At 32.9% G+C, this 26030-nt stretch overlaps 5 protein-coding genes across 12 annotated transcripts in view; 1 reads left to right on the forward strand and 4 right to left on the reverse strand.

The window, feature by feature from the left end:
- Positions 1-59: 59 nt before the first annotated feature.
- On the forward strand, positions 60-6395 carry LOC115240407 (origin recognition complex subunit 4). Of its 5 annotated transcripts, none has more exons than XR_003884773.1 (7): positions 60-202; positions 409-665; positions 772-1098; positions 1183-1680; positions 1766-1918; positions 2001-2238; positions 5858-6395. XR_003884773.1 is itself a non-coding variant. In XM_029815543.1 (6 exons), exons 2-6 carry the CDS (start codon positions 450-452, stop codon positions 2160-2162), a joined length of 1356 nt encoding a protein of 451 aa, XP_029671403.1. In that variant the 5' UTR covers positions 60-202; positions 409-449; the 3' UTR covers positions 2163-3266. The 5 variants fall into 5 exon arrangements, 3 of the variants coding, with proteins under 3 accessions (XP_029671403.1, XP_029671404.1, XP_029671405.1); XR_003884772.1 differs by lacking the exon at positions 5858-6395 and adding an exon at positions 2705-3266; XM_029815543.1 differs by lacking the exon at positions 5858-6395 and having other exon boundaries at positions 2001-3266.
- LOC115240406 (putative ammonium transporter 3) lies at positions 3140-5793 on the reverse strand. Its single transcript, XM_029815542.1, has 11 exons — positions 5658-5793; positions 5227-5512; positions 4979-5136; positions 4757-4868; positions 4472-4677; positions 4265-4396; positions 4073-4168; positions 3905-3993; positions 3745-3834; positions 3545-3632; positions 3140-3473 (listed from the first exon to the last, which is right to left on the reverse strand). The coding sequence occupies exons 1-11, from the start codon at positions 5791-5793 to the stop codon at positions 3304-3306; spliced, it is 1563 nt and encodes a 520-aa protein (XP_029671402.1). The 3' UTR covers positions 3140-3303.
- Positions 6318-9060, reverse strand: LOC115240413 (gamma-aminobutyric acid receptor-associated protein). Its single transcript, XM_029815556.1, has 3 exons — positions 8683-9060; positions 6878-7075; positions 6318-6775 (listed from the first exon to the last, which is right to left on the reverse strand). The coding sequence occupies exons 1-3, from the start codon at positions 8770-8772 to the stop codon at positions 6710-6712; spliced, it is 354 nt and encodes a 117-aa protein (XP_029671416.1). The 5' UTR covers positions 8773-9060; the 3' UTR covers positions 6318-6709.
- Positions 9061-10967: 1907 nt separating this feature from the next.
- LOC115240411 (60S ribosomal protein L22-like) lies at positions 10968-12243 on the reverse strand. Its single transcript, XM_029815552.1, has 4 exons — positions 12093-12243; positions 11717-11851; positions 11365-11486; positions 10968-11211 (listed from the first exon to the last, which is right to left on the reverse strand). The coding sequence occupies exons 1-4, from the start codon at positions 12099-12101 to the stop codon at positions 11064-11066; spliced, it is 414 nt and encodes a 137-aa protein (XP_029671412.1). The 5' UTR covers positions 12102-12243; the 3' UTR covers positions 10968-11063.
- A 648-nt stretch (positions 12244-12891) lies between these two features.
- Positions 12892-26030, reverse strand: part of LOC115240410 (vesicle-associated membrane protein 2) — an 18648-nt gene continuing 5509 nt past the window's right edge. Inside the window, exons 2-6 of one of the 4 annotated variants that reach the window (XM_029815551.1) lie at positions 25740-25957; positions 24848-24927; positions 24701-24752; positions 23513-23571; positions 14737-14872 (exon numbers count right to left, since the gene is read on the reverse strand). In XM_029815551.1, the coding sequence (XP_029671411.1) occupies positions 23558-23571; positions 24701-24752; positions 24848-24927; positions 25740-25957 (364 nt within the window). In that variant the 3' untranslated portion in view covers positions 14737-14872; positions 23513-23557. Of the gene's footprint in view, positions 14873-19524; positions 19624-23512; positions 23572-24700; positions 24753-24847; positions 24928-25739; positions 25958-26030 lie in introns of those variants that run through there. The other 3 variants (XM_029815550.1, XM_029815547.1, XM_029815548.1) reach the window with 3 other exon arrangements.

The raw sequence follows: 26030 nt of genomic DNA on the forward strand, positions 1-26030 counted from the left end.
TTATCTGCATTAAAAATATAGTGACATCGCGACGTCGTAATCGATTGAAAAAAACTTAGCTCCAAAAATTCGTGCAAGTTTACACAAAAAAAATACGTTTCTGGAGTCGTTGAACTTCGCTCGTAAGGGATTGGGTTATGTCTTTTGACGCACTTCCCGAATACATGTTATATTTATAAACATTGTATCCTAAACCCTAAAGGTAAAGTACAATTAATTGTGATAATTTCATTTATATGTCAATATAATTGCAATATATCTACAATAATAAAATAATGACATACTGATGTTGGATTATTGATTATTTGAAAAAATAAAAAATTTTTTGCAGAAATTTATCAATTTGCGTTAAGCGCATCTGGAGAATATTGGTATTTTTAAAATCTCGATAAACTTCATTAATTACAGGTCTTCCATTTCTTTTAAATAGTTTGAATTTGAGAAAAACAATGAGTAAGAAGAAAAATATGGCAATTGACTTTCAAGACAATATGATATTGCTGACGCGAAAATACTTAAAGCGTAGAATAATGTGCCCTGAAACCAAATTTAGACATCATGTTAAAGAACGATTACATGTGTTCGATTTAGTGAAACGTACTGTTGAAATGGGTGAAAGCAATTCTGCTTTGTTAGTTGGACCCAGAGGCAGTGGAAAAACGACGGTATAGTTATCTTTTACAAATCCATGTAAAAAGAAATATATGTATATATTAATATATGACACCATAAATGTATAATTAATATATAACAACTTTCATATAATTTCAGCTTATCAATAGTGTTTTAAAGGAATTGTCAGCTTTAAAAAGCTTTAAAGATAATGCGTTAATAGTGAATCTTCATGGGCTAGTTCATACTGATGATCGTTTAGCACTAAAAGATCTAACTCGTCAGATGCAATTGGAAAATGTAGTTGGTGATAAAGTTTTTGGCACATTTGCAGAAAATTTAAGTTTTCTCCTAGATTGCCTGAAATCTGGTGATAAGAAACGTTCAAAACCAATCATCTTTATACTTGATGAGTTTGATCTGTTCTGTGGACATCACAATCAAACATTATTGTATAATCTATTTGATGTTGCTCAATCTGCACAGGTAAATATTCAAATGTATTAAAAAATTAATTAAAAAAGATTTTCTGTAAAAATCTAATATGAATGAAAAACTTTAATTTTGCAGGTGCCAATATGTGTATTAGGAATAACTTGTAGATTAGATGTTGTGGAGTTATTGGAGAAGCGTGTCAAGTCGAGATTTTCACATCGCCAAATATTCTTGTTTCCTGGTGATACGTCATCCTCGGAACAGCCTATGTCCGCGTTTGATGATCGTCTGGAACTCTTTCAAAATCTTCTCAGTTTACCTGATGATGAGAACGTAAATAAAGTTGAGCAACAGTATGATGATTGTACAATAGATCCACAATTTGGTTCTATGTGGAATGACTATATTAAGAGTTTAACTAGCAATGTTACCATGGTAAACTTACTCAAGAGAATGTATCATATCGATGTAAGTGAGAGAAGCTTTAGAAATTTTCTCGCAGTCGCCGTTTCGACATTATCCGAGAAGCATCAGAAATTGGAAGTGAATGATTTTGTGGAAGCGAGTAAAATCTTTTCAGAGGATGATAAATTGTTGATGCTTGAGGGATTATCCATTTTGGAAATGTGTTTAGTACGTTCCTTACAATTATTTCCTGTGAAATTAATTTATTTATAATAAAAGAGAAATACTTTAGTCGCAATGTTTTTTATTATAGGTCATAGCAATGAAACACGAGACAGAAATATATGATGGTGAGCCCTTAAATTTCGAGGCGGTTTATAATCGCTATATTAAGTTTACGAATCAGAATTCCTCTATACAGTCTGTCCAGAAACCAGTTATCATGAAAGCTTTCGAGCATATCAAGGTAAGATATTACCATATTAAAATCATTCTTTTCCTATTAAATACTTGAAAAGAAGCTGGATAAACATACATATATTTTCTAGAACTTAGAAATCTTGGTACCAGTTGGAAACACGAATACAAAATTTGAAAAGGAATATCAGTATTACAAATTTACATTAACATCGCAACAAGTTATGGACGCTGTGAAAAATTATCCAGGCCTCCCTACAGAAGTTTCCCAGTGGGCATTAAGCAGTATATAATAATGATATAGTGGCAAGTTATTATATATACTGAACCTATTGTGTTCCATAAAATTACACATATTACATGTAATTGGTAAGTCTTCTTCTTTAGCAAAGTAGAACTTTGTAGAACAAGTTTAGATATTATAATATTTTATATCGCACTTATATAGATAGTATACCACACACTACACATACATGGAGTAACAATAGAGTATAGAAAACAATAGTTAATTTTTTAGACACACATTTTTTATATATGAACGTAATTATTGAATCACTTTTAAATAATAATTGCTATAAAAATGAAACGATATTTTATGAAAAAAATTAGTAAAATACGCGGAATTTTATTTATACATTATGTAAATCTGAAAAAGGTGTGATATTCTAGTCTAACACTTCCAGAATATTCACAAATCCTTCCATTCATACATATATGTTTAGTATCAAATTTTTAAAAATCGATCTAGAAAATTTTGAAGTATTACTTGGAACAAAAAATTAAGAATATTATATATAAACATAATAAAATTGTAAATATCTTTAACATGTGCCAGTACAATATCTGAAAAGAAAAAAGGAATGGTATTTTGTGAATATATACTGAATGTGGTCTTCAGTGACAATTCCTGCCAATATATAAACGAAGTAGAGTAATCTGATGTGTAACGTCTTCAATATATGAAATTATGAAGACACAAATATTTATGGAAATATTTTATTTCCTGTAATGAGCATTAATATAAATATCAAGAATATAATGATGATTATAGATATTATCTTACCAGGGATGATAATTAATATCATGGATGATTAATTAAAGTTATTCAACTGAAAAGATATCCGTGCCATAGGCTACATGTTAAAATTCAGTTTGTTTGTGATTAGTTTCACATGTCCATTTATCTTTGTATCATATGTGCGTGCGTGTGTATGTGCACGATCAATATTTATTTGCGTGTGAATGCGTAAGAATTTAAAAATATTTATTAAAAAATATGTGTCTTCCGCACATACATTTTTCGGATTATTAGGGAATGTGCGACGAAATTAGAAAGTTAGTGCACGTGTATATGTTTATACATTTGTAATAAATTTACATCCGATGAAGTATCGATATAAATCTCTTATTGTACGAGTTCTCTCTTTTTATATCTTAATCCACCCAAGCAAAGTGCGGCTTTGCCTCCGTAGATATCGCAGAGTCTGCGATCGTTCTGATTTTAGAATTTTTCGTCGTCAATTTTTTCGGCGGATGTTGTTTTTTAGAATTTGTAAAATTCTTAAATTTTTTGCTCTTATGCTGAGCAAGAAACGAATCATGGCCTGTATCAAAGAAATGAGTAATATTACTACATAGCATTTCGATATAGGTTTTAGAGATAATTTTGCCTTACCAGGATTAATGCCCACAGGATGTACGTTCTTCAATTTCTTTTCCATAGTAAATGGCCGAAGCGCCGACATGGCGCGACTCACACCTATCTGCACAAACATATTTCGCATAAGTTAGATGGCTTATACAAAAATACAAATTTAAAAAATTATGAGATTAAAATATAGACAACAGAAATTAAAGTTTTAATGAAATTTGTACCTTTGAATGACGTATTCTATGCTCTACAAGATCTGCTCCAAGAACTTCTTCATAAACCGACATTCTAATCGGTATTACCTTGTCTATCACCTGCAAGAAAAAAAGTATCTTAATCTTATATCTAATATTTTTTTTTTAAGTTATGAAATCTTTGATATACCCAGAGCAGTAGAATAGAGGTAACAAAACTCCAAACTGTTAAGCAAAGCGCAGATAAACTTTGTATTCCTAATAGATACCATCCGCCTCCTACAAAAATTTATATACTATAAGGTAAATGATAATTTGGAACAAAAGATATATAAAATCATCATTGCATGCAAAATACCTTTGAATAAACCCTTCCTTCCACTTGTGGTATCTAGGGGATATGGATTATCAGCAAATAAGCCGATAGCGATAACTCCCCAGATACCACTTGCACCTATATATTAAACAGATGCAAATATTTTTATTATATCGTGATAAATATAAAAGTTTATTTTGAGATTATAAAAGTTCAAAAGATGGAATTACACACCATGAGTGGCGGCAGCTCCAACAGGATCATCTATGCGAATTTTATCTAATGCTGGCATTGCAACACATGTGATAAAAGCACCTATCATCCCAACTATCATTGCTTCCCAGGCTTTGTACAAAAAACATCCACCTGACGTAACGTTATAATTAAAAATCGATTCGATTTGATCTTTTTTATTATTTCTATATCGATCAAATATGTTACCGGTAATTGCCACTAGTGCGCCGAGAATACCATTTATCTGACTAAGGATATCGATCCCATTCGGATTAGTCAAGCTGAATCCTAAACCGATCAGACCACCACCCATACTGCCCATCATTGTAGAAACGGCTGCTCGAGCGGCATACTGCCATCGTGCGCCGGTTACCCCGTATGTACTACCACTGTTAAACGCTAACCAACCCCACCTACGTGATTTGCATACTTGTTATGTATTTTGCGATTTATTACGCTTTTTCTCGACGCGGTAATCTGCTGTTGTTTTACCATAATACGAATAGTCCCATGATCGCATTAACGGGGCATCCAAGGGGCAGAGGATCGATGCCGTTGTCATATCTGCCTATTCTAGGACCGAGCATGATAGCGCAAGCAAGTGCTGCATGAAAGCAAATAGATAGATAGATTGATATATTTATCATCTATTGAAACTTATCACTTTAACATCAAAATTTGATTGAGTATACATATTTGCCATTGTGATTATACCTGAAATACCGCCGACAAGATGTACCGGCCCTGAACCAGCAATATCGACAACTCCCATGTTATTTAGAAAGCCGTGATCGCCCCATACCCATCCGGCTGGCATACAATACACAATAGTGTTTAGAAACGAGAAGACACAATACGCTTTAAAATTACATCTAAAAATGTCAAATGTACACAAATATAAAATGCAAAATTTAAGATTTATATATTACAATTATTGTTTTCGAGATTTATGGAATAAATACCGTTCAGCCATAGCACCGCTAACGATGGTTGTGGAAGTGGTGGCAAAGCTTAATTGAAATAAAAACGCGGCACAAATGGAACCCATATATTCATCATCGATAGGAGGATCTATGAATAGACCTCCGATACCGATAAAAGGGTTGTTGGGCTCGTATAATCCAAAACTGAATCCAAATCCGAAAATCCAATAAGTTAGACCACCAAGGACTATATCGACTACATTCTTCATCATAATATTGACCTCATTTTTCAAAGAAACGCAACCGGATTCTAGCATTCCGAATCCTACAAAAGTTTGCATGTAAAATTATAATATCTATACACATAATAATAAATATGCGATAAAGACGATTATAAAGGACAATTTATACATTTTAATCAATTAAAAGGAAAAGATTAATTTTTTTTAACTTGCTTATTTTCACAATACCTGTTTGCATTGTAAAAATCATAAAAGAACTCGTGACGATCCAATTGCTATCTTCTTGACTAAGATTATATAATTGGCTAATATATCTATCAACAGTAACATTTGTATTGTTTTTTTCATCACTTGCCATTTCCATGATATTTAAACTGTTTCTTCGTTGCTAGAAGAAAGTTGACTACTGTGATGTCTTCGTTCTTCAGATATACATTGAGCGCGAAGCGTGTTCGGGGGACAAACAAGTTAAAAATTCAGAGTGTTCGGGCAAAACAAGTCTGATATTGGTATATTGAAAGGAACGTCACTTCTGTCAGCAACTGTTCAAGCGAGTCTATTAAAAGGAAGATATTGGTATATTAGATTTAAAAAAAAAATTTAATGAGAAAATAGAAAAAAATATTTGGGCATTTTCATCGCGTTTTAATTTCTTTTATTGGCCTTACATCTCCCAGCTGTTACAGAAAATTTTTCTTCTCACCTGCATATCTAACAAGTTCTCTTCGTCCTTCCCCAAGATCAAATAACATTAAAATGATGTACAATACAATAATATTAATCTAAATTGATGAAAATAATATCACGTATAGAATCCTATATCATACTTTAAATTTATAATGTTATGATATCTACTATTATTTCAGAGAACATTATGATTAATGTGCAATAAAACACAATATGTGACAGCAAGTAGTAATGGTAATCGACAATACAAAGACTTTTGTAATTTTTTTTTTTTTATGGCTAGGCTAGACATTATACATGATCACATAATTCTGCACAGATTAGTTGTCCTTAAATTATACAATGAACTAAGCCCTTTTAGAGATGGTAGAATGTAACCGACAAGAAGCATCCTTATCATCACAAGAGAGTTATGTAGTTCTTTGGAGGAAGCAAATGTGCAGTGTCAAGACATAAAATGTCACGCAAAGTATTGATAAATGTAATTTTGTATGCTCAGTTTTCAAAAGCATCTATGAGGACTACATTGATAGATGGTAGATTTTGGTTGCTGAATCCTTTGTCGGTTTGACGATTTGCTCATCCCAGGAAGTTTAATGACCATACACATTCTCATCGCTGTATGCTATGTATAGGAAAAAATCCTCTTCGTGATGTTCCTGATTAAAAAGATTTGGATAAGATTAGTACAGGTAATCAACAATTAAAATCAATATATCTTATTCGATACACATTGTATATATAATGTTCATTATAGTTACCGCATAAAGAGAGCCCATGGTAGCACTTGTTGGTGGAATGATGTTGTTGACAAAGAAGAACAGAGCGTCTTCCGGACGTAAATGGATTCTCTTACGAATTAAAAAGTAAAATTGGCCGACTGTTAAGTCAGAAGGTACCAAATACTTCTGCTTGTCCAAATCGCTAATTTTTGCTTTAGGCGCCTTCTCAACTATTACCTTCAACAACATTAACATTTATTTTATTATTTGTTTACGTCTCTCAAATATTTTTTAAATAAAGAAAGATGTATAGACTATATATTGACTGTGTATTGACGATATTATAGAAAAATATATTTATTAGCCTTCTATCATTAACTATCGCATCAAACAAATCAATTTCCATAAATCTATTTTCATTAAAGTTGTCATTTACCCGACAAATTGAACTTTAATCTTCGCTAACAACATTTTTAAGTAGATTTAATTTCTGGCTCGTTGCCTGGATCATAGACAAGTTTCAAATATGCATTTAACATCATATGATTGAATCTTGTCCAACTATTAAATAACAAGATCCAGGTTTGAGTCCTGTAACATTGACCTTGATAAATATGCGTATTTCGCGAAACAATAAAAATTGGCGTAATGATACTTTTGTAAAACTGTTGTGATCGATGATTCATTTACACGAGCGATAAGCACACATGTAATCTTTTTTCTTTACCATATGATTGCGATCGCGAGTGAGAAAGAGAGAGAAAGAAAAAGAAAGAGGTTAGATTTTTAGGGTTGGTTGGAAAACACATACTTTGTCATGAATTAATTTGTAAACGATTCTGTGGAGACAAAGTATTATAAATAGTTACGAAAAGATTAACAAACAAAAGACTTTTGTTCCATAAAATACGTATCAAGCAATAAAAATATACAATTCGATTTGTGAATATTAAAAAATATAATCGATTTTTAATTTCTTAATTTATTTGCTAGAAACTAAAGATTGAAATTTATTATAAAAAAGCGATATTAAATTATATGCAGTTTAAATTTCGAAATAAAAATCACGACACTCGTACTACGTAAAAAAAAAAAAAAAATACTTGGTCACGTTGTGTGGTTGCGCGATTTTAAGAGTAACAAATAAGCATAAAACTAATGGAAAAATGATGTTTAATAAAGATAGACGTTCTACGCGCCTATAAATCTGAGAGGAAGATTTTAGCCTCATCTAACAGCAAGGTGTAGAAGATCATCTTTTTGTCAAGGAGAAACAAAGGTCTATAATGCTTCTCTCTTTTTCAAAGTACTCTAAAATCTATTCTAAAATGAAATTAGAAGTATATTCAGACGGGCGTATAATATGCGTACAGCGAGAAAATGAATGATCTCATCCGATTAAAATGGAAATAAACAGATTAAATAAAGGTAAACAGTCTCGCAGCTCAGGTAACAGCGCATATTTGGAGTGAGGCTTGAAAAAAACCTCGATTACATACATACGTAAAACAGATCAATACGCGTGGAGGGGAGGATGCACGAAAAGGGAACGCGAGATAGCATGAATCGTGTAATTTCGCGGCGTAAATAAAAAATAATTTTCGAATCCCGAAATGTGATGCATCGTCGACGAAATATGGGCAGATATGACGCAGAATAAACGCGACCTTGGACTCCCTCCGGGTCAGGAAAATACGATTGGATCGTCCGAGATCGTTCGACTGACGTGTCGCTTATTCGTTCTCGAATTTTCGAAATAATGCAACGCGTCGAGATGCCCGCTTCCTGTAGTCGATTTTCGTCGCCCATCGTGACACAAAAGAAAGCGGCCCTTTTGTACTCACAGGCACTCGATCCGGATATTTCCGTCGTATCTTCTCGCCCTCGGCCTTCCTCTTCTCGAACGGGTGCTCCTCCTTGTATTGGAACTTCATCGTCCCCGTTTACGCGTGGGGATCGCGACACAACGATGCTCACTCGCCCTCGATCTTGTTTTTCGCACGCTCTCTTCCCGACAATTGCGCTGACTCGACGAAAGCGGCGGCGACGACGCTCGGGAGTCTTTCGGGGAACACACAAATTCCGCAATACACTTCTGTCACAACAATAACCGTGTGTCGCCGCGATTGCGCTACGTAAGCGCCCTCCGCCGCGAGAAAATAGATCCCCCGTTCGTTCTAACGCGACGAGATTATATCGGAGACGGCTGGTCTTATTAAGATTCGCGTAGCTTGAAAAAATTCCTCGTGCGTCGTTCGTTCTATCATTCGAGTATCGGGTAAGAAACAATGAGTCAAAAAATACGAACGTACGACGGGAAGATGAATTGCGCGGAAAGGTGAGAATGTCACCGCGCATACACTTCGAGATTCGATACTCTAGGAACGAATAGTTCGATAGTATCGATAGCGAAATTGCGATTCTCGAAAGTCCTCCAACGGTCAGTGAGAAACTCGTCGCGACTGCATTCGAATCGCTCCGTATGTTCAAACGAAGTCTTCGTGAGTGTGATGTCTAAAAGTAAATTTTGTGCGCGAAAGATTATTGTGAGTGTAAAGTGTGTGCGTTGGAACATAAATCGAACATATTAATTTATGCCTAATCGACATTATACATATATTTGTAATTTCGGACTCGGCCAGTCGACGACATTTACCCGCTCGAGATCGTCATTACATATTTCACGAATTTTCCGCCTGCCAAAGATGCATAATTAGTGCTTAATCATCGTCAGGTATGCATATTCTGCAATTAACTGTATCGATTATACTTTTCTTTTCTCTAATATTGAGAAGTAGATAAACGGATATCCCGCGAATTTTATTGGACAAAAAAAGTTTGCTATGCACTAACGCCCTCTCATCGGCTAAAATAGAAAATTGTTAGCCAAGAAGTATATATGATAACAGGAGTATAGTTAGAGGTTAGAGCAGATTCATGGCATGCTAAAATATTTTTTGAGACCTATGCATTTTACTCAAAAATTTATCAATATTTTTTCACTAACTAATTCTAAAAATTTAGTGTAATATCATTTCTTCTCTCAGCTTTGAATATCCATAATCGATAGATTGTTATGCAATAGCGTCAATTCACAACTAAAATGCTAGTTCAAGAATTAAGTTAAATATTGATTAAGGTATAATATATATGTCCAAATTACACAATATGTAATAATTCAATATATAAAAAAAAAATTACGGGTATTTTCTATCAATCACCATTCGATATTTAGATAATACGAATGATAGGTATTATCATTTTTTTATTAAAAGAAATATATACAGATACATCTGTAATTGAATTTGGAAAGAATTAAAAAAGAATTACTCAGCATCCTCTTCATCATCGTCTTCCTGGCTATTGATCTGGAAGTACCGCAATTCATATGTCTCTTTATCTTTCGAGACCACTCGTAACCAATCACGCAACTTGTTTTTCTTCAAATATTTCTTTGTCAAATATTTGAGATAACATATTAATTTATGCCTAATCGACATTATACATATATTTGTAATTTCGGACTCGACGACTCGGCTAGTCGACGACATTTACCCGCTCGAGATCGTCATTACATATTTCACGAATTTTCCGCCTGCCAAAGATGCATAATTAGTGCTTAATCATCGTCAGGTATGCATATTCTGCAATTAACTGTATCGATTATACTTTTCTTTTCTCTAATATTGAGAAGTAGATAAACGGATATCCCGCGAATTTTATTGGACAAAAAAAGTTTGCTATGCACTAACGCCCTCTCATCGGCTAAAATAGAAAATTGTTAGCCAAGAAGTATATATGATAACAGGAGTATAGTTAGAGGTTAGAGCAGATTCATGGCATGCTAAAATATTTTTTGAGACCTATGCATTTTACTCAAAAATTTATCAATATTTTTTCACTAACTAATTCTAAAAATTTAGTGTAATATCATTTCTTCTCTCAGCTTTGAATATCCATAATCGATAGATTGTTATGCAATAGCGTCAATTCACAACTAGAATGCTAGTTCAAGAATTAAGTTAAATATTGATTAAGGTATAATATATATGTCCAAATTACACAATATGTAATAATTCAATATATAAAAAAAAAATTACGGGTATTTTCTATCAATCACCATTCGATATTTAGATAATACGAATGATAGGTATTATCATTTTTTTATTAAAAGAAATATATACAGATACATCTGTAATTGAATTTGGAAAGAATTAAAAAAGAATTACTCAGCATCCTCTTCATCATCGTCTTCCTGGCTATTGATCTGGAAGTACCGCAATTCATATGTCTCTTTATCTTTCGAGACCACTCGTAACCAATCACGCAACTTGTTTTTCTTCAAATATTTCTTTGTCAAATATTTGAGATACCTATAACGACAGAGTTTTCTACATCAGTGCAAATATCGCTCTTCCTGTAGCTTATAATAACTAAGGAGTTACCCCTAGTTTTATTTAATATCTATAAAAATCTGCATTTTTTTTACAATCAATCTAATCATAATGAAGCACGACATTACTCACCGCTTGGAGAAATCAACATCACTGTTGATGCTGAGCTTCATCTTATTACGCTCCAGCATGACGCTATTGCCAAAGTTGTTGGTCTTACCACCAACTTTAATCTTTTCTTGTAAATACTTTTCCTGAAAATCATTACAACGATTTTAAGTTTAATAACGCGATATAATGCTAAGACTTAAGCAGATATTATATCCAAGACAGCTTGAAGCTTTCTAAATACAGAGAGGTTAGCAATTCACAAAATATAGGTTATGTATTATTAATATATTAAATAAACATGTCGAATATAGAAATTTCGTTTTGGGAAAAGGAAACTATTACGATAGTTATACGATAATTCCATATAACTTACGAAATTGCCAACATCCATAATATTATCCTCCACGGGATGAGTACAGTCAATCGTGAACTTCAGGGACACCTTTTTCTTCTGTCCCTTGCCCCGAAGGACCTGCTTCTTAGCCGGGCCTTTGGCTTTCTTCGCTGTCTGAAAATTCGTAGATAAAATCCTTTTGACAACTATCATTGTTGCACAAAACACGTGTAAAATTATCCAACGTGGACGGTATAAAAATCTGACTCGATCAAATCAATCTCAGGATAAAACGAAAATCCGACGTAAATCGATTGACAAGTTGAATACGCTCTTTTTATCTCCGATATTATTTCGAGGGAATTCGGTCATAATTATGAATAATCGTTGTATCTTCGCGAGAGCGAGAACTTACCGGAGCCATGTCGCGTACGGTTGAAGAATGAAAGAACCAGTAGTTAAAGAACTGACTACGGAATGATATGGCGCCACAATCGTTTACGCTAGGACTGTCACGTGCGTGCGTGCCTCTGGTGCGTGTATGTGTATATTCGATTCCGAAATTGATACGTAACAAAATGCAAACTGTTACAAAAGTATTTGTATTACATGAAAATAATTGCTTTCTATTCGGTGTAATAAAAATAACGTAATAGTAGTATTAAAAATAAAAAAAGGAAAACTGTGGTATTCTCTCATAATCGATTATTATTTTATGAGGAAATATAATTATATATAATACATACATATATAATAACACGCATGTATGTATGTGTAATAAATTTTCTCTTTATGAGACAAAAAAAAAGAGAGCACATAGGATTCTTTTTCACAACATTATTTATTTAAGCCTAATATGCAATAATATATTATGTATATATGTGTATATATATAAATATATATACATATATATATTTCTATGTTGAATAATATTTCTATTATATAATAATAATCTGTCGCTCTTTTTAGTGAGATATATAGTACAAGAAATATTGCAATTAATATAATTCTGTTATTCGTACACAATAATATATCAACAGGCTAACAATAAGTGTTAAATCATTTTCCTACAGTGGCTATACTTACAAATCTATCATTTAGTTCTTTATAATTATTTTAGTGTATAGACAGCTTATATCGAATCTATTATGATTATTGAGTGAAAATAGCAACATAGTATTCCATTTAATAGAGGACACGATCAATACATTAAATTTTTTTTTAATGACCAATTTATTTTTTATATTTTTGTTAGGGCGCGTTATCGACCGAAAATTTTACTTACAATTAGGCAAAAGCAGTACGACGATGATGTGCATATGAACATTGTAATAAAAAAATAATAACTACATGCCAATTATTTAATGCAGAAAAAGGTCTCTCTCTTCTCCTTTTTCATTTGAATAACATTGCTGAATTACACGTTAATATTTTCAGAGACTTCAACTTTAAATTTAATTATCGCACGAAGTTATTATCGATCATCACATTAATGCTTGAAAATATGCGGGAGTCAATAATTATTTTTTTTCTTTCTATAATTCGATTACTTATTCGATACTATAATACATTTATAAGCTAATATTTTTGTCAGTTTAAAGGAGCAAATTTTCCTACAAATCTATATGAATTGTCTTTAGGTGATACTTACACTTTTCGAAAGTAACAGTTATATTTCTTATATAGAAAATAAAATACTTATCTCGAATATAATATATAAAGTAATATTAATAGCAATTAAACTGTGCAAAGGAGTGTTTAGAGAGTCACTCGCGTTTTCGATAACGCATCGAATATAATTTTCGTAATCAAAGCGATTGATACATAAAACCGCATTACGTAATTATATCAATCGCGAATGGAGACTAGTAAAATTTGACGAACTTGACGCAAAAAGGAGTGAAATAAATCTGCGTTCCATACATATTTTAAAAATCATATTATCCGAGACAATATTTCGTGAATGCACAGGCAAGCAACAAATCACTTGTATGTATGGAACACTCACGTACATTCAAGTGTACATGACGTACATTCGACATTTTCACATTTTTCTCGGTCAAGGTTGAATTCGAATAGTGAATTCAAACTTGTATCAATTTTTTCATAATTATTATCTATGATTTTCTCTGTTATATTACCTCCACATTTTAAACTTCGATATTTAATATACGAATAATTTATTATATTTATTTATACGCGTACATATATATTTAATTTTACATTGACCATTCGTAATAATGTATGTATATGTACATGTATATACGTCGATACACGTATTTGTGTATTTTCTCGTCAATGATCTCGTCAACTTCGCCCGTTGCCTGTTTTTCATAGCGATCAGCTGATCGGAATGGGATTCAAAAGGCCTTCTGTCCATTTTTATCTAACATAAAATTTCGGCGGATTTTTTAATAGTCCAGACTCTAGAATCTAAAATATTTCTTTTCTTTTCAAAAGACCGATCGATACGTCGTGTTCATTTAAATAACCTAAAGACTAAAAATCACGAAATCAATAAAATACAATATAATCAAGTAAAAACATGTGAAAACCATTTGCACCTAAATACTACATGTACATATTCGAAGAAAGTTACGTGCTATACAATATAATTGTTAATAAAATATTGAAATTATTAAACATCTCATCATCGATAGGGGGAAAAATAATTCAACGTTAAAATAATCGCGGCCGATGGTTGAAGGGTTCCGAAGGAAAAAGAACAAAATACAAGCCTGCATTTTAAGACCAATTTCAAACAACTTTCTGAATAAATCTGAAACAAAGGAACAAATCTGAATAAATTATAAAGTTACCGACTTTTTCCGCCGAACCCTTCACATCATGTGCCAATGACAATCCGAATTAATTGATCTTCGAAGCAAATACGTCGACGAGTTATCTCCGTGGATGAAGACGTTGCGTCAAGGTCGATCCCTATCTCTCAGCGCTCTTTTAATCACTCCTATTTTTCTCCGTCCAAATGTATCGTTTACGCAACACTGTGTATACCGGCGTCCAGGTTGCCGAGGAACGCGGCGCTGGCAGCCTTCGGTGAGCCGTTACCCGGCGGCTTTGCCGCAGCATCCGGTGCGGGTGCAACGGGTATATTAGCCACAGGTTGCATATTGGCCGGAATCATACCTGGCTGCGGATAGGGCGAAGTCGGCGGCGTTTCCGGCATGAATTTCACTGAAACGTTTAAGCGTTAGTATTAGTCTCTAATATTGATAAAGCGACATCAGGGATTGATAACATAAAATGACAACGGAAAAAGAGAAGGGAAGTTGGAAACTTTCCACGCAAGGTACTATTACTTTTCTCTAAAGTAGCCTTTCCATTGCTGAAAAAATTGTTTATATTCTTGAGAGATGTATCATATGCATCAATCCGCGGATGAATATATTAGTCTATATAAGTATAGTTGCTATCGTATTAATATATTAATAAATAAAGCTGGGTGTATTGATTATTTGCGTTACTGTCGCATTATTTGCAAGAAGAGTTGTATTCCAGTGAAATATATTAATGTATTAATAAAAGCGCATATACTTTGGAATTAAAAGATTCTTCCACTGGTAGGAAAAAGGTTCTCATCATAAATTTCGACGAAAGGAAAGCACACACAAAGCGTGAAAGAATTATAATTGTAACAGAAATAAGGAAAGTTGCAATTGAATTGGCGACAAAACAATTTCGATTTTTTTATCAGAACCGTTCGTATCTGTGAATCACACAGGATCTATCTTTTATCTACGGCATAAAAATAATGTCGTATTTGGTATCTTTTATTCTCATACTTTTATAACGTTTGACACACAGAAACATATAATTTGGACAAATGAAAAATGTACAGGATGTACATACAACGCTAGAACGCAGAAGTTGTGTTGATATCTTCATTTCTTTCTTTTTAACAGCTGTGTTTTATATTACAGAGTGTTCTTTCTTCTTTTTCTCTTCCTCTCTCTTTCTCTCTCGTTTTCTCCCTCTCCTCCCCCCCCCTTCTTTCTCTCTTCCTCTCGAAATAATTTCATTCCGTTAGATAATAGTGTATAGGTATTGTCGCGTTTTACTTTAAATCTTGACACGCTCGGCACCATTTATACACTAACGATAAATTGGAACAGTTATACGAATGGATAGCGAATCAAATAATCTCGAAGCGACGGTAATTGGACACACACGCACAGACACACATACACACTGAAGTGTCTTCTATTTTCGACACGAGATCACAGGGAACCTAAACTTATACGTACAATATAATCTTGCTAACCCAATGATATTCAATCGCAGTGCAATGATTTGATGGCGATATGGAATAATAAAAATTGTAAATTGACTGAGATGGATTATATTAGTAAAAGCACATATTCTACATCAATTATCACATGTACAAGAGAAGAGAAATTATGAGAGAACGTAAGTAACATTCTGAAAGATAAAAGTTATAAGAAATTAAAACATAAGAAAAAAATACGATTCTTTTTAGATTTTTTCAGTACATACGATTCTATTAGACTGTGGATCATAAATTGTGGGATTGTTGTATTATTAAAATCGATAAAAGATTAAAAATTCGGAACGCAATAGAGATTTTTTAATTATGAAGAAAAGTCCACTACACATTTATCAAAAAATTAATAGTTGAGGAAAAATACATATATATATAATCTGGAAAATAATTTAAAAAAAATGCGCGGACGTGGAATGTATTATAAAATCATTCAATTGCCAGATTAAAAAAATTATAAATTGAAGAAAACCAATTTAAAAAAAGACATCAAATTTTTATGGAAAACCATAAATAAATGAGCATATCGGCATGTAATAGCAAGTTTATTATTCTTACCTCCTGCTTGGATTTAACAGACACTAGGCTCTTTAATGATCTTCTTCCTGGAAGGCGCGATGCAATATATATTCGACCGTTAATTGATCTTTAAAAATTTTAATCGCGTTTTTGGCCATGGTCGAGTGAAAATTTTGCTCTCGAAAAAATAATGTCTTCTTTATATTTACGTGCAGCGTTGATATGATACGTAATAAAAGAAAAAAAAACTGAGACACCCGACTTATTTATTGTCGAGTAGTAATTTGTAGAAATGTTAATGTGTGCTTATCATAGATACAGTATGAGAATTCCACGATCGATGTATGATTTGGTTCAAAAACAGCAAAAAAAAATATCATTAATTCTCTTCTCCGTTACCCTTTGATAACTTCAATTCAACTACGCAGTGTATTTTTTATTCGATACTGTACAATGTTCAAAGCGCAGCATCATTCGCCATTATTAATTAGGGATACGTCGACGGTTAAGATATGACGTACAGCTATGTGTTTATAAGTTCGTGAACATAGAATGATTTTTTTAAAACATTATATAACTTGGGTCGTCTGTGTGCGGCCACTTAGCCCGACAATTTCGAAGAATTTCTCATTCGTCGATCGGTCCTTTGCTTTCTCAATTTCTATGCGATTCTCACGTGCTCAGCAAAGCAAAGTATCACACTCTAGCGACTCGTGGTCCCCAATTTTATTCCCGTCATCGATTCTTTTCAACGATATCATAATTTACGTTAAATAACAAAAGTCCGCGCTAATTAAAATAATTTGGAAACAAAAAAGAAACGGAGATAACTCTTATTTTATACATATATATTTTTTTGTGCCAATTAACGCTAACGATATGAACGATAATTAGATTATTCTATAATTGCAGAAAGTTAGTATTTTCGAGAATATCGATATCTTTGCTCTTTCTAAAGTAAACATTGACGCGAACGAAAACAAAACCGATTCGGTATCTTGCCGATCGACATAATGAAAAGCTCTTCTCTTTCTTCCGGTGAACTTTATCGCGTTTCGAAAGTCACGGTGGAATCTGCAAGAAACTTGCAGACATCGCACGTTGGGACGGGATCGGAGGGAGGAATAATTGCGGAGGACTACGATCGGAAAAATGATCGTTTCGTCTCTCGGATTTATTGCTGAATCAACAGCAGCAGCAGCACCGAAACTAGAAAAGACCGATCAGAAGAAAAAAAGTGACCGGGGAAAATAGTCATAAATCTACGACGATCTCGGGCTCATCGACGAACGATCGATGTGTCGCGTATGATATATCATTATCATGAACGTACGTTTTATCTCGCGGATGTACAATAAAAAGATAATGGAGCTTTCTGAACCCCCAGTATCCTCGAATCGGAGAACAATATTCGCTTTTTTTTTTCGTGGAGCTATTGCATCCACGAAGCACGAAAATCATCTTCTCATTGTCACCAAGATGATCGTTAGTGTTTATTTTATTATTATTAATGTTATCGTTATTATTATCATCATTATTATTAACATGTATACATAACATCTTGTAGATAATTTTTTTTTAAGCCTTAAAACGTTACCTATAGCTGCTTGTACCCCATATCGAGGCGTTTTTCTCTTCCACTCTCTCTTCATCTATTTTCTTTTTCTATTCCTCCTTCTCACTCACATCTTTTCTTCTTATCTTTGTCTTTATTATTTTTTAAATTCTCTGTACACAGATTATGTGCTCCAAAACATTCATCGCCTTCTTCGACGAAGGCAGGTGATTATCGCAGTTTTTTCTCTCCCTCCTTTCCACCGTTCCTTTTCATCAGTTTGTAATTCGCGAAAAGCGCAAGATGTAAGATAAAGGAACAAAGGACGCGTGTGATATTCTTCGATATAATCAGAATGGACTGATCACAAACACTGATCCGATACACAATTCGATAAATGGCGCGTGAGGGACAAATGACATATTATTTACAGTTTATATGATTTACATATATGTGTCTATAAAGTAAATGTCTCGATATACATCGTGAACGCTTTGTTCGTATGTGTGCGCAAACATGCACTACAGCAACTGCCTTCGCCGGAGAGGTTTTACGTGGTGGTTTTCACCGACACCCTGTCTCTTTTTCTCTTTCTATACATACATACATATACATATATAATTTCTTTCTTCTTCGCAAACATTTCGCGCTTCTTTTTACACAATAATCGTCTCCTCTTTTTCTCTTAGTATTTTTCATCTCTTTTCATTTTTCTCGGACAGTCTTGATTAACAAAGATGGATAAAGGAAAGCGCCATGAACGTGTTTGGACTTATCAATCAACCGCGTTTAATCGCGAACTAGTCCCGCTGCGATAATATTTCTCGTCGAGTAAAATTTCCGAGATTACTTAAAGGATGCGTAATTCAATTTCGCATTTGCCGAAACTCAAGAGATAAATCAACATCTCCCGTGTATGATGTATAATTTACGAAACAATCGCGATAGTAACGAAATTGCTACAGATACGAAGTAGTAATAGTGGAATATGATAATAATGGAAATCCTAACAGAATTTCGTGCAAATGTAAATTATCGTGCGCAACCTTTGTTTATAATGTGAGATACGGAGACAGAGTCAATTCAATATGGATTTCTCCTGTTCGATCCGAAAAAAAAAAAAAAAAAAATTAAAAAGGGGGACAGGAAAGTTTCATCGCAACGGCTCTCTTCGTCGTTCCCGCTCGAATTAACATCCTCTGCTTTTGATCATCCGTCGTCATCCTCCCTCCTTTCTCGCGATGAATTCCAAGGCGATCGATCGATCGATTTCCGCGTATAATCGATTCGACGCGAATTACGTCGCGAAGAATTTCGGCAGAGCTCGTCAACGGCTCATCACAATTTCCGTTTCACGAGATCATTATTCACCCTATCTATCCTTTTGTCTCAAAAACTACCTCCTCTTCATGAACCACCCTCTTCAATCGCCGCCGCTTATCCTTCTTCTTTTGTTTCCTCTCCTCCTTTCACTTTTCTTTTTGTTGTTGTTGTTGTTGTTGTTGCGTTATTTTAACTTTAGCTCTTACTCTCGCGCTCAATTTTGCGTATTGCTGCCGCCGGTGACGCTCGCTGAAAACAATAACAAGATTTGTTTTCCTTCATTGGGCCAGGGACGGCGATGGTTCAGCCATGCCGTGTTGCTCTCAATCTCCTCCTCCTCGAATTTTAATCTGTGCCTTTCCGCTCTTTTTTTAAATTTCTTCTCCTTTGTCTTTATTTCGCACTTTTCCGCATGCAGAAATTCGCAACAAATCACGCTCGCCGTAGACAAATGTTTTTAAATTTAATTAAAGAGATTTAATCAAGTTTTTAGATTTAATCAAAGAGATAGTTGATAATTTAAAAATTATCTTTATAATAATATTTATAAACTAGTGTATTATATATATATATATATATATATATATATATATATATATATATATATATATATATATATATATATATATATATATATATATATATATATATATATATATATATATATATATATATATATATATATATATATATATATATATATATATATATATATATATATATATATATATATATATATATATATATATATATATATATATATATATATATATATATATATATATATATATATATATATATATATATATATATATATATATATATATATATGAAACTTTTTTAACATTACAAAAAAGTTTTATAATTATAAAAAAGAATTTATATATATCAATATAAAATCACATATTTAAATTTTTATATGTCTTACATATAATTGTCTACGACGAAGCGTTTTGTAAGGATCATTCGCTTTAAAGCTACATGACAGCCCGTTAGCCATAAATATAAGGGTTTGCATGCAAAGTAGGTACAGAAGTACAGATGAGTATACGGGCTACGTGGCACACCCATGTGTATGAATTTTTTTTTTTTGCGAAGCTAATTAGCAGCATTAATTGCTCTTGCCAGAAATTCCGTTTCGAAGGATTTTTTTTTTTTTTAACATGATATCTAAACCCATAGAAAATATCGTCGCAATTTGTAGGAAATTCTGGCTAAATCTCTGGCTGAAAGTTTTTGCGTTAGAAACTTTCGTCACGTTTCACATAATGTATAAGCCATGCAACGCTATGTCGAGATATTAGTTTTCAATCGTGGAAGAAATAACCCTTCTTAAGCTAGCATCCCCATCACAACAAATTAAAATAAAATATATAATATATAAATATATGGCAAATTTAAGTGCTATTTAACCATTTAGCAGGCATTTGCAATTTACAGTGGAGGCTGATATCTTCTAAATTATAATAAATAACTAAATTTTGTTAATTACTCTTGAAGGCACTTAAAAAGCATTTAATTCTGATATATTTATTTTTGAATTTTGTGCAAGTATTTAATAATGGGGGTGCTAATTTGATGAAAGCTAGCTCCCCCACTTTAAATCGCGAATTCCTGCTAAATAGTTCGAGCACTAAAATCAGAAATAGAGCATCAAATTAGCACTTAAATAGCACTTAATTTTGGTATATGTTTTATTTTAATTTGTTGTGGTGGGGATGCGAGCTTAACGAGGATGGAAATATATTTATATTACAAAATACAAAATATGTTATTAATATTATTTTAATATATGCAAAAAACAGAAATGAATTAATTATATAATATTAATATATTGTATCTAAAAGTAAAATATATAAAATTAGATGTATTATTAAATAGAATCATTATGTAATTTATGTTTTAATTATGAAAAAACACAAAAAAATATCATTTCTACAATATAATGCATATTATAAATTTAAGCAAAGTTACATACAAATTTTTTGTATGTGAATATATAATAATCAATAAAAAAATAGCACTTAATTTTGGCATATGTTTTATTTTAATTTGTTGTGGTGGGGATGCGAGCTTAACGAGGATGGAGAAATAATTAAGTCGATGATACATGCTCTGTAATAAGAGGTCAAGCACGAAGCGCGAAGATCGTCCCAGAAACATTTATATTAAGTTGATTCGTATCTATATTAAAATGCATTATTCGAATATTTATTTCCTGAGGATACGGTGTATGAGAGAGTTTCACGCTGTAATATAAGTTGAAAAATGTTGAAAGAAAGTAAAAGGTGGAAAGTGAAGAGAAAGAGAAAAACATGCAGAATGAAATATGCATAAATGTATCGTTAATATTAATATATTATTAATAATATATTTAATTAATATTATTTTAATATATGCAAAAAACAGAAATGAATTAATTATATAATATTAATATATTGTATCTAAAAGTAAAATATATAAAATTAGATGTATTATTAAATAGAATCATTATGTAATTTATGTTTTAATTATGAAAAAACACAAAAAAATATCATTTCTACAATATAATGCATATTATAAATTTAAGCAAAGTTACATACAAATTTTTTGTATGTGAATATATAATAATCAATAAAAAAGAAAATAAATAAGAGAAAGTGCTTAAAGAAGATTTAAATTGCATTTTGGCGGAATAATAGAGAGAAAAAGATAGAGTCATCAGGTGCAAGAATAAAATCATAGCTTACCGTACTGAAGAGTAGAATAGGATTAAACAAAAACTTTGAGAGAGACCTTTTTTGTTGTAGTTGTTATAGTTGTAGTTGTTTGATAATTCTTACTGTTGTTGATATTGTAGTGGTTGTTGATGTTGTCGTTTATCGTTGTGGTGTTTTCATATCTTGGTGGTTTCGTTTCTTTATTTCTGTCGCAGTCGCGAATCACAATTTTTGAAGCTTCACATTCATTAGGTTGTTTCACGTATTTACACACTTTTTGTGTTTTCTTTTTCTTTGTTAATTGACCACCAGAAAATTGAAAATCATTGCCTGGGACTAACTTCAAAAAGAGGATACCACCGAAAGTACAGACAGACACATAACAACGATTACAGTTGTAACACAGACACACACAGGGTGAGGTATGATTGTGTCTCGGAAAAGTGTGTCTTCTTCATTAAAAGCGAATCTTTCCTTCATCGATATTCCTTAATGAAATCGATGATTTATTTCAATATATATTTTAATTACATATACACAGTATATTTAAATTAATTCAAAAGTGTCGTGAGAAATATCCCATGTTGAAAAATTATAGATTTATTGTAGCGAGTTTCTCTCGTCTTTGAATGAATTTTAAAGAAACGCTGAAAATATGGGATAAAATATTGAGAAGATTCCTAGTAGATATACCATGTAGTATATCATAATTTTTACGAATTGTTTATATTTGACGTTGATTTGTACGTTGTGTCGTGATAGAAAAAAATTCAGAAATGAAGGAGGATGTCGTCGAAAATTTATCAAGATGCACAGTATATTGCCATGATATTTTTAATTAGAGAGCACTTTCCTATTAAATCGGTAGTTTATAAATATGCAACGACTCAGAGTAGTGAAGGAAGGTGGGAGGAACAACGGTTCTTATATAGAAAATACACGTAGCAACAGATAAATCAGCAAGTACCTATCACACAGGCAAACACAACGTAACATCGACTAGAGAAGTGCCAGTTTTATAAATGCACGAGTCCATTTGTGCATTTTTTACAAGAAAGCGTAATAATATTAATAATAATAATATAATATAATAATAATTATTGTAATATTGTGTTACATCACATTTTATTACTCAAATTTTTGATTAATAATAATTTTGATAAATATTATAATTATTTAAGAAAAAAAAAACAAGAAATGTCCGTTTAATTCCTTATAAAACTGGCAATGCTTAATACGTGACATTATCAAAATTAAGACACTGTCTGAAAGCTTTGGGTGAGTGAAGTTCCAGTATCGGATGATAAACAACGAGAACGAAATCAGAAAGTTGTACAGATTCAGGGGTGTACATTTTCTACGAGAAGTAAAAAAGAGGTACGAGAAACGGGGTGAGAAACAACAATGATACGCAATGTCGCAATTGTTTTGCTTTCTACCTTCAGACTCACTCACACACAAATCTCTTCCACCAATCAGCGCGCCTACATGAAGTTCGCTAGACGGAAAAAGAGAAATACATACATTTCACACATGTTAGATGATGAATGGACAAAAGGAAGACAGAGTTGTGACACCATTTTTTTTTTCGGATGAGTCATATGTAGCGGTGTCTTTCTCGCTCATTTCATATCCCCGGCGTGATAAAGACGCATTCTTGTAAAGAAGTAATATTTTCATTTCAATTACACTTAACACCAGAATGATATTATTGCGAGGTAGAACTTCAATAGACTTGAAAATTATTCGGAAATAGAAAGGAAATGTTCGCGAATATGATGCTTTTGAAAAAATTCCGTGAAAATGGATCGAGGTCAGGTAGTCGACATAATTCAAGCAAAGCACGATAGGCAATTTGTTACGGCACATTTCTTCGAGAAATCTTGAGAGATCCCTTCGAGAGGATTTCTCAAAGGCTATGCAAACTCGCGGACAACACTTTGCTCGTCACATCGCGTCGTTTTTCGCATCGTGCAAACACAATCGTTTGTAGATGTCTTTTTAGCATAAAGGGTATAGATCGACAGAGAGACATTAATCAAGAACGACTGATTCAGATGCGAAATACGGTGAACATCGTAAAGTTTTAAGTTAAACAGAAGTTAGTCTAATTGCGGTAGAAGGTTCATATTTGTTTGTATCGATAAGAATTTGAAAATATAATTATTAATTTCTATAACTACATCTATCTGTAAGTAATATTCAGCTGGTTAAATCGCGACGAATGGTCGACACTTCATAAAGGGTATAGATCGACAGAGAGACATTAATCAAGAACGACTGATTCAGATGCGAAATACGGTGAATATCGTAAAGTTTTAAACAGAAGTTAGTCTAATTGCGGTAGAAGGTTCATATTTGTTTGTATCGATAAGAATTTGAAAATATAATTATTAATTTCTATAACTACATCTATCTGTAAGTAATATTCAGCTGGTTAAATCGCGACGAATGGTCGACACTTCCACCATATCAGAGAAAAAAGCGCGTTAAAGAGAGTAACACTGAATTAGTCGCTTGAAATCGAGACGAGATATACATCGGGACGAGATGGTACAAAACATTGAAACAGTTACAGTGGCAGTGTTGACAGCTGTTAAACGTCAGTGCGTTAGTGAGACACTTACCGACAATAATGGCCAGTACGATGAGTCCGATGACACCCATGATGATCATCATCTATTTAGAAAAAAGAACGGGATAATTATTATTAAATTAAAAAAATTTCAAGCATTATGATAAATATTTCTCAATTTGTAAAACTTCATACTCACCTTTAGATTCTGTAGCCAGAACTTTCTCTTCAATTTTCCTGCTTGCTGTTCAAATTGTGACGCTCCTTGTTGGAGTGCATCTGCAAAAATCAATTACGCGAGCGTGTTATATTGCAAATTGTATTTCGAACACTTTTAAATATAATTTTATTAAAAAGAAACAAATATATTCTGTAATATTTATCAAACATAAATAACGCGAAATACGAATTATACGTTCGCGCAATAAATATATCAGTAGATTGCGTGAGAAAAGATCTACCAGCCACATAACGTGGCATCGATTCGAGCGTATCACAGTAATCGATATCAACGTGTAGTCAGACGCGCAGGGTCGAACTACTTTGCCATGAATGGAAGATGTAGCCTTCGCGCGGATATACTTTCCATCTAATCGGTAAAAAAATAATGGACGTGAATAATGTAACATTATTCTTGTATGACGCATGTGTAAAATAAATTGCGTAAATTTATTATCTCGTCCATAGTTGTATATCCATAGTGACATACATTTTTCGGTTTTTGTACAGTATCTTTTTATACAAAGACAGAGCAATGTACATGTATTTCATTCTCTCTTTTACAATATTAATTAATCTCTCAGCGTGCAATAAATAATATCTGGCATGAATGAATGCTTGTAAATACAGAAGCAGTAAATGGAGCAATGTATATAATTAATGAGTATATATTGGTGATAATGAATATAATTGAGCACGGAATGTACGTAATCACAAAATAAAATACGGTAATAATTCGGTAATAAATAGGCTCTGATTTAGATAATTAACGGTTAATGAAGCTCGCAATGAAACTTTTAGCAATCAGGAACGACGATCGCTATCAATTCTCTTATTCTCTCGCAAAGTTTTTATTATCATAAAAGTCTCACCTGCTCGATCGTCAAGCTCGGAGAGCTTTTGATCGCGCTCGAGGACCTTCTCGACGTTCGTCTTCATGATGTCGACGACCTCGTCGACTTGCGCTTGCGTCGCCTGCAGCCGCTTCTGCGAGGCGATCTGCTGGGGCGTCCTGGGACCGCCGACGATGCCATCGGTGCCCGCGCCTGCACCTGCAGCCGCATCCGGTGCTAAACCGCCCTCCGTAGCCCTAGAGAAAAAGACGCGGTTTCTTAAAGATGATGATCGCCACATTATTACAGTACGCGAATATTAATTTAATA

The sequence above is a fragment of the Formica exsecta genome, unplaced genomic scaffold (genome assembly GCF_003651465.1).
Source record: "Formica exsecta isolate Colony F162 unplaced genomic scaffold, ASM365146v1 scaffold425, whole genome shotgun sequence".
In the NCBI taxonomy this organism is placed as follows: Eukaryota; Metazoa; Arthropoda; class Insecta; order Hymenoptera; family Formicidae; genus Formica; species Formica exsecta.

Coding starts and splice junctions, on each gene's coding strand:
- LOC115240407 (XM_029815543.1), top strand. CDS start 450: ATGAGTAAGAAGAAAAATATGGCAATTGACTTTCAAGACAATATGATA. Junction 1,681..1,765: donor CCATTTTGGAAATGTGTTTA/GTACGTTCCTTA, acceptor TTTTTATTATAG/GTCATAGCAATGAAACACGA. Junction 1,919..2,000: donor AAGCTTTCGAGCATATCAAG/GTAAGATATTAC, acceptor TATATTTTCTAG/AACTTAGAAATCTTGGTACC.
- LOC115240406 (XM_029815542.1), bottom strand. CDS start 5,793: ATGGAAATGGCAAGTGATGAAAAAAACAATACAAATGTTACTGTTGAT. Junction 5,137..5,226: donor AGCGGTGCTATGGCTGAACG/GTATTTATTCCA, acceptor TGACATTTTTAG/ATGTAATTTTAAAGCGTATT. Junction 4,678..4,756: donor ATGGGACTATTCGTATTATG/GTAAAACAACAG, acceptor CAAATCACGTAG/GTGGGGTTGGTTAGCGTTTA.
- LOC115240413 (XM_029815556.1), bottom strand. CDS start 8,772: ATGAAGTTCCAATACAAGGAGGAGCACCCGTTCGAGAAGAGGAAGGCC. Junction 7,076..8,682: donor AATATCCGGATCGAGTGCCT/GTGAGTACAAAA, acceptor ATGTTGTTGAAG/GTAATAGTTGAGAAGGCGCC. Junction 6,776..6,877: donor CCATGGGCTCTCTTTATGCG/GTAACTATAATG, acceptor CTTTTTAATCAG/GAACATCACGAAGAGGATTT.
- LOC115240411 (XM_029815552.1), bottom strand. Junction 11,487..11,716: donor TTATGGATGTTGGCAATTTC/GTAAGTTATATG, acceptor AATGATTTTCAG/GAAAAGTATTTACAAGAAAA. Junction 11,212..11,364: donor GATGTTGATTTCTCCAAGCG/GTGAGTAATGTC, acceptor CTGTCGTTATAG/GTATCTCAAATATTTGACAA.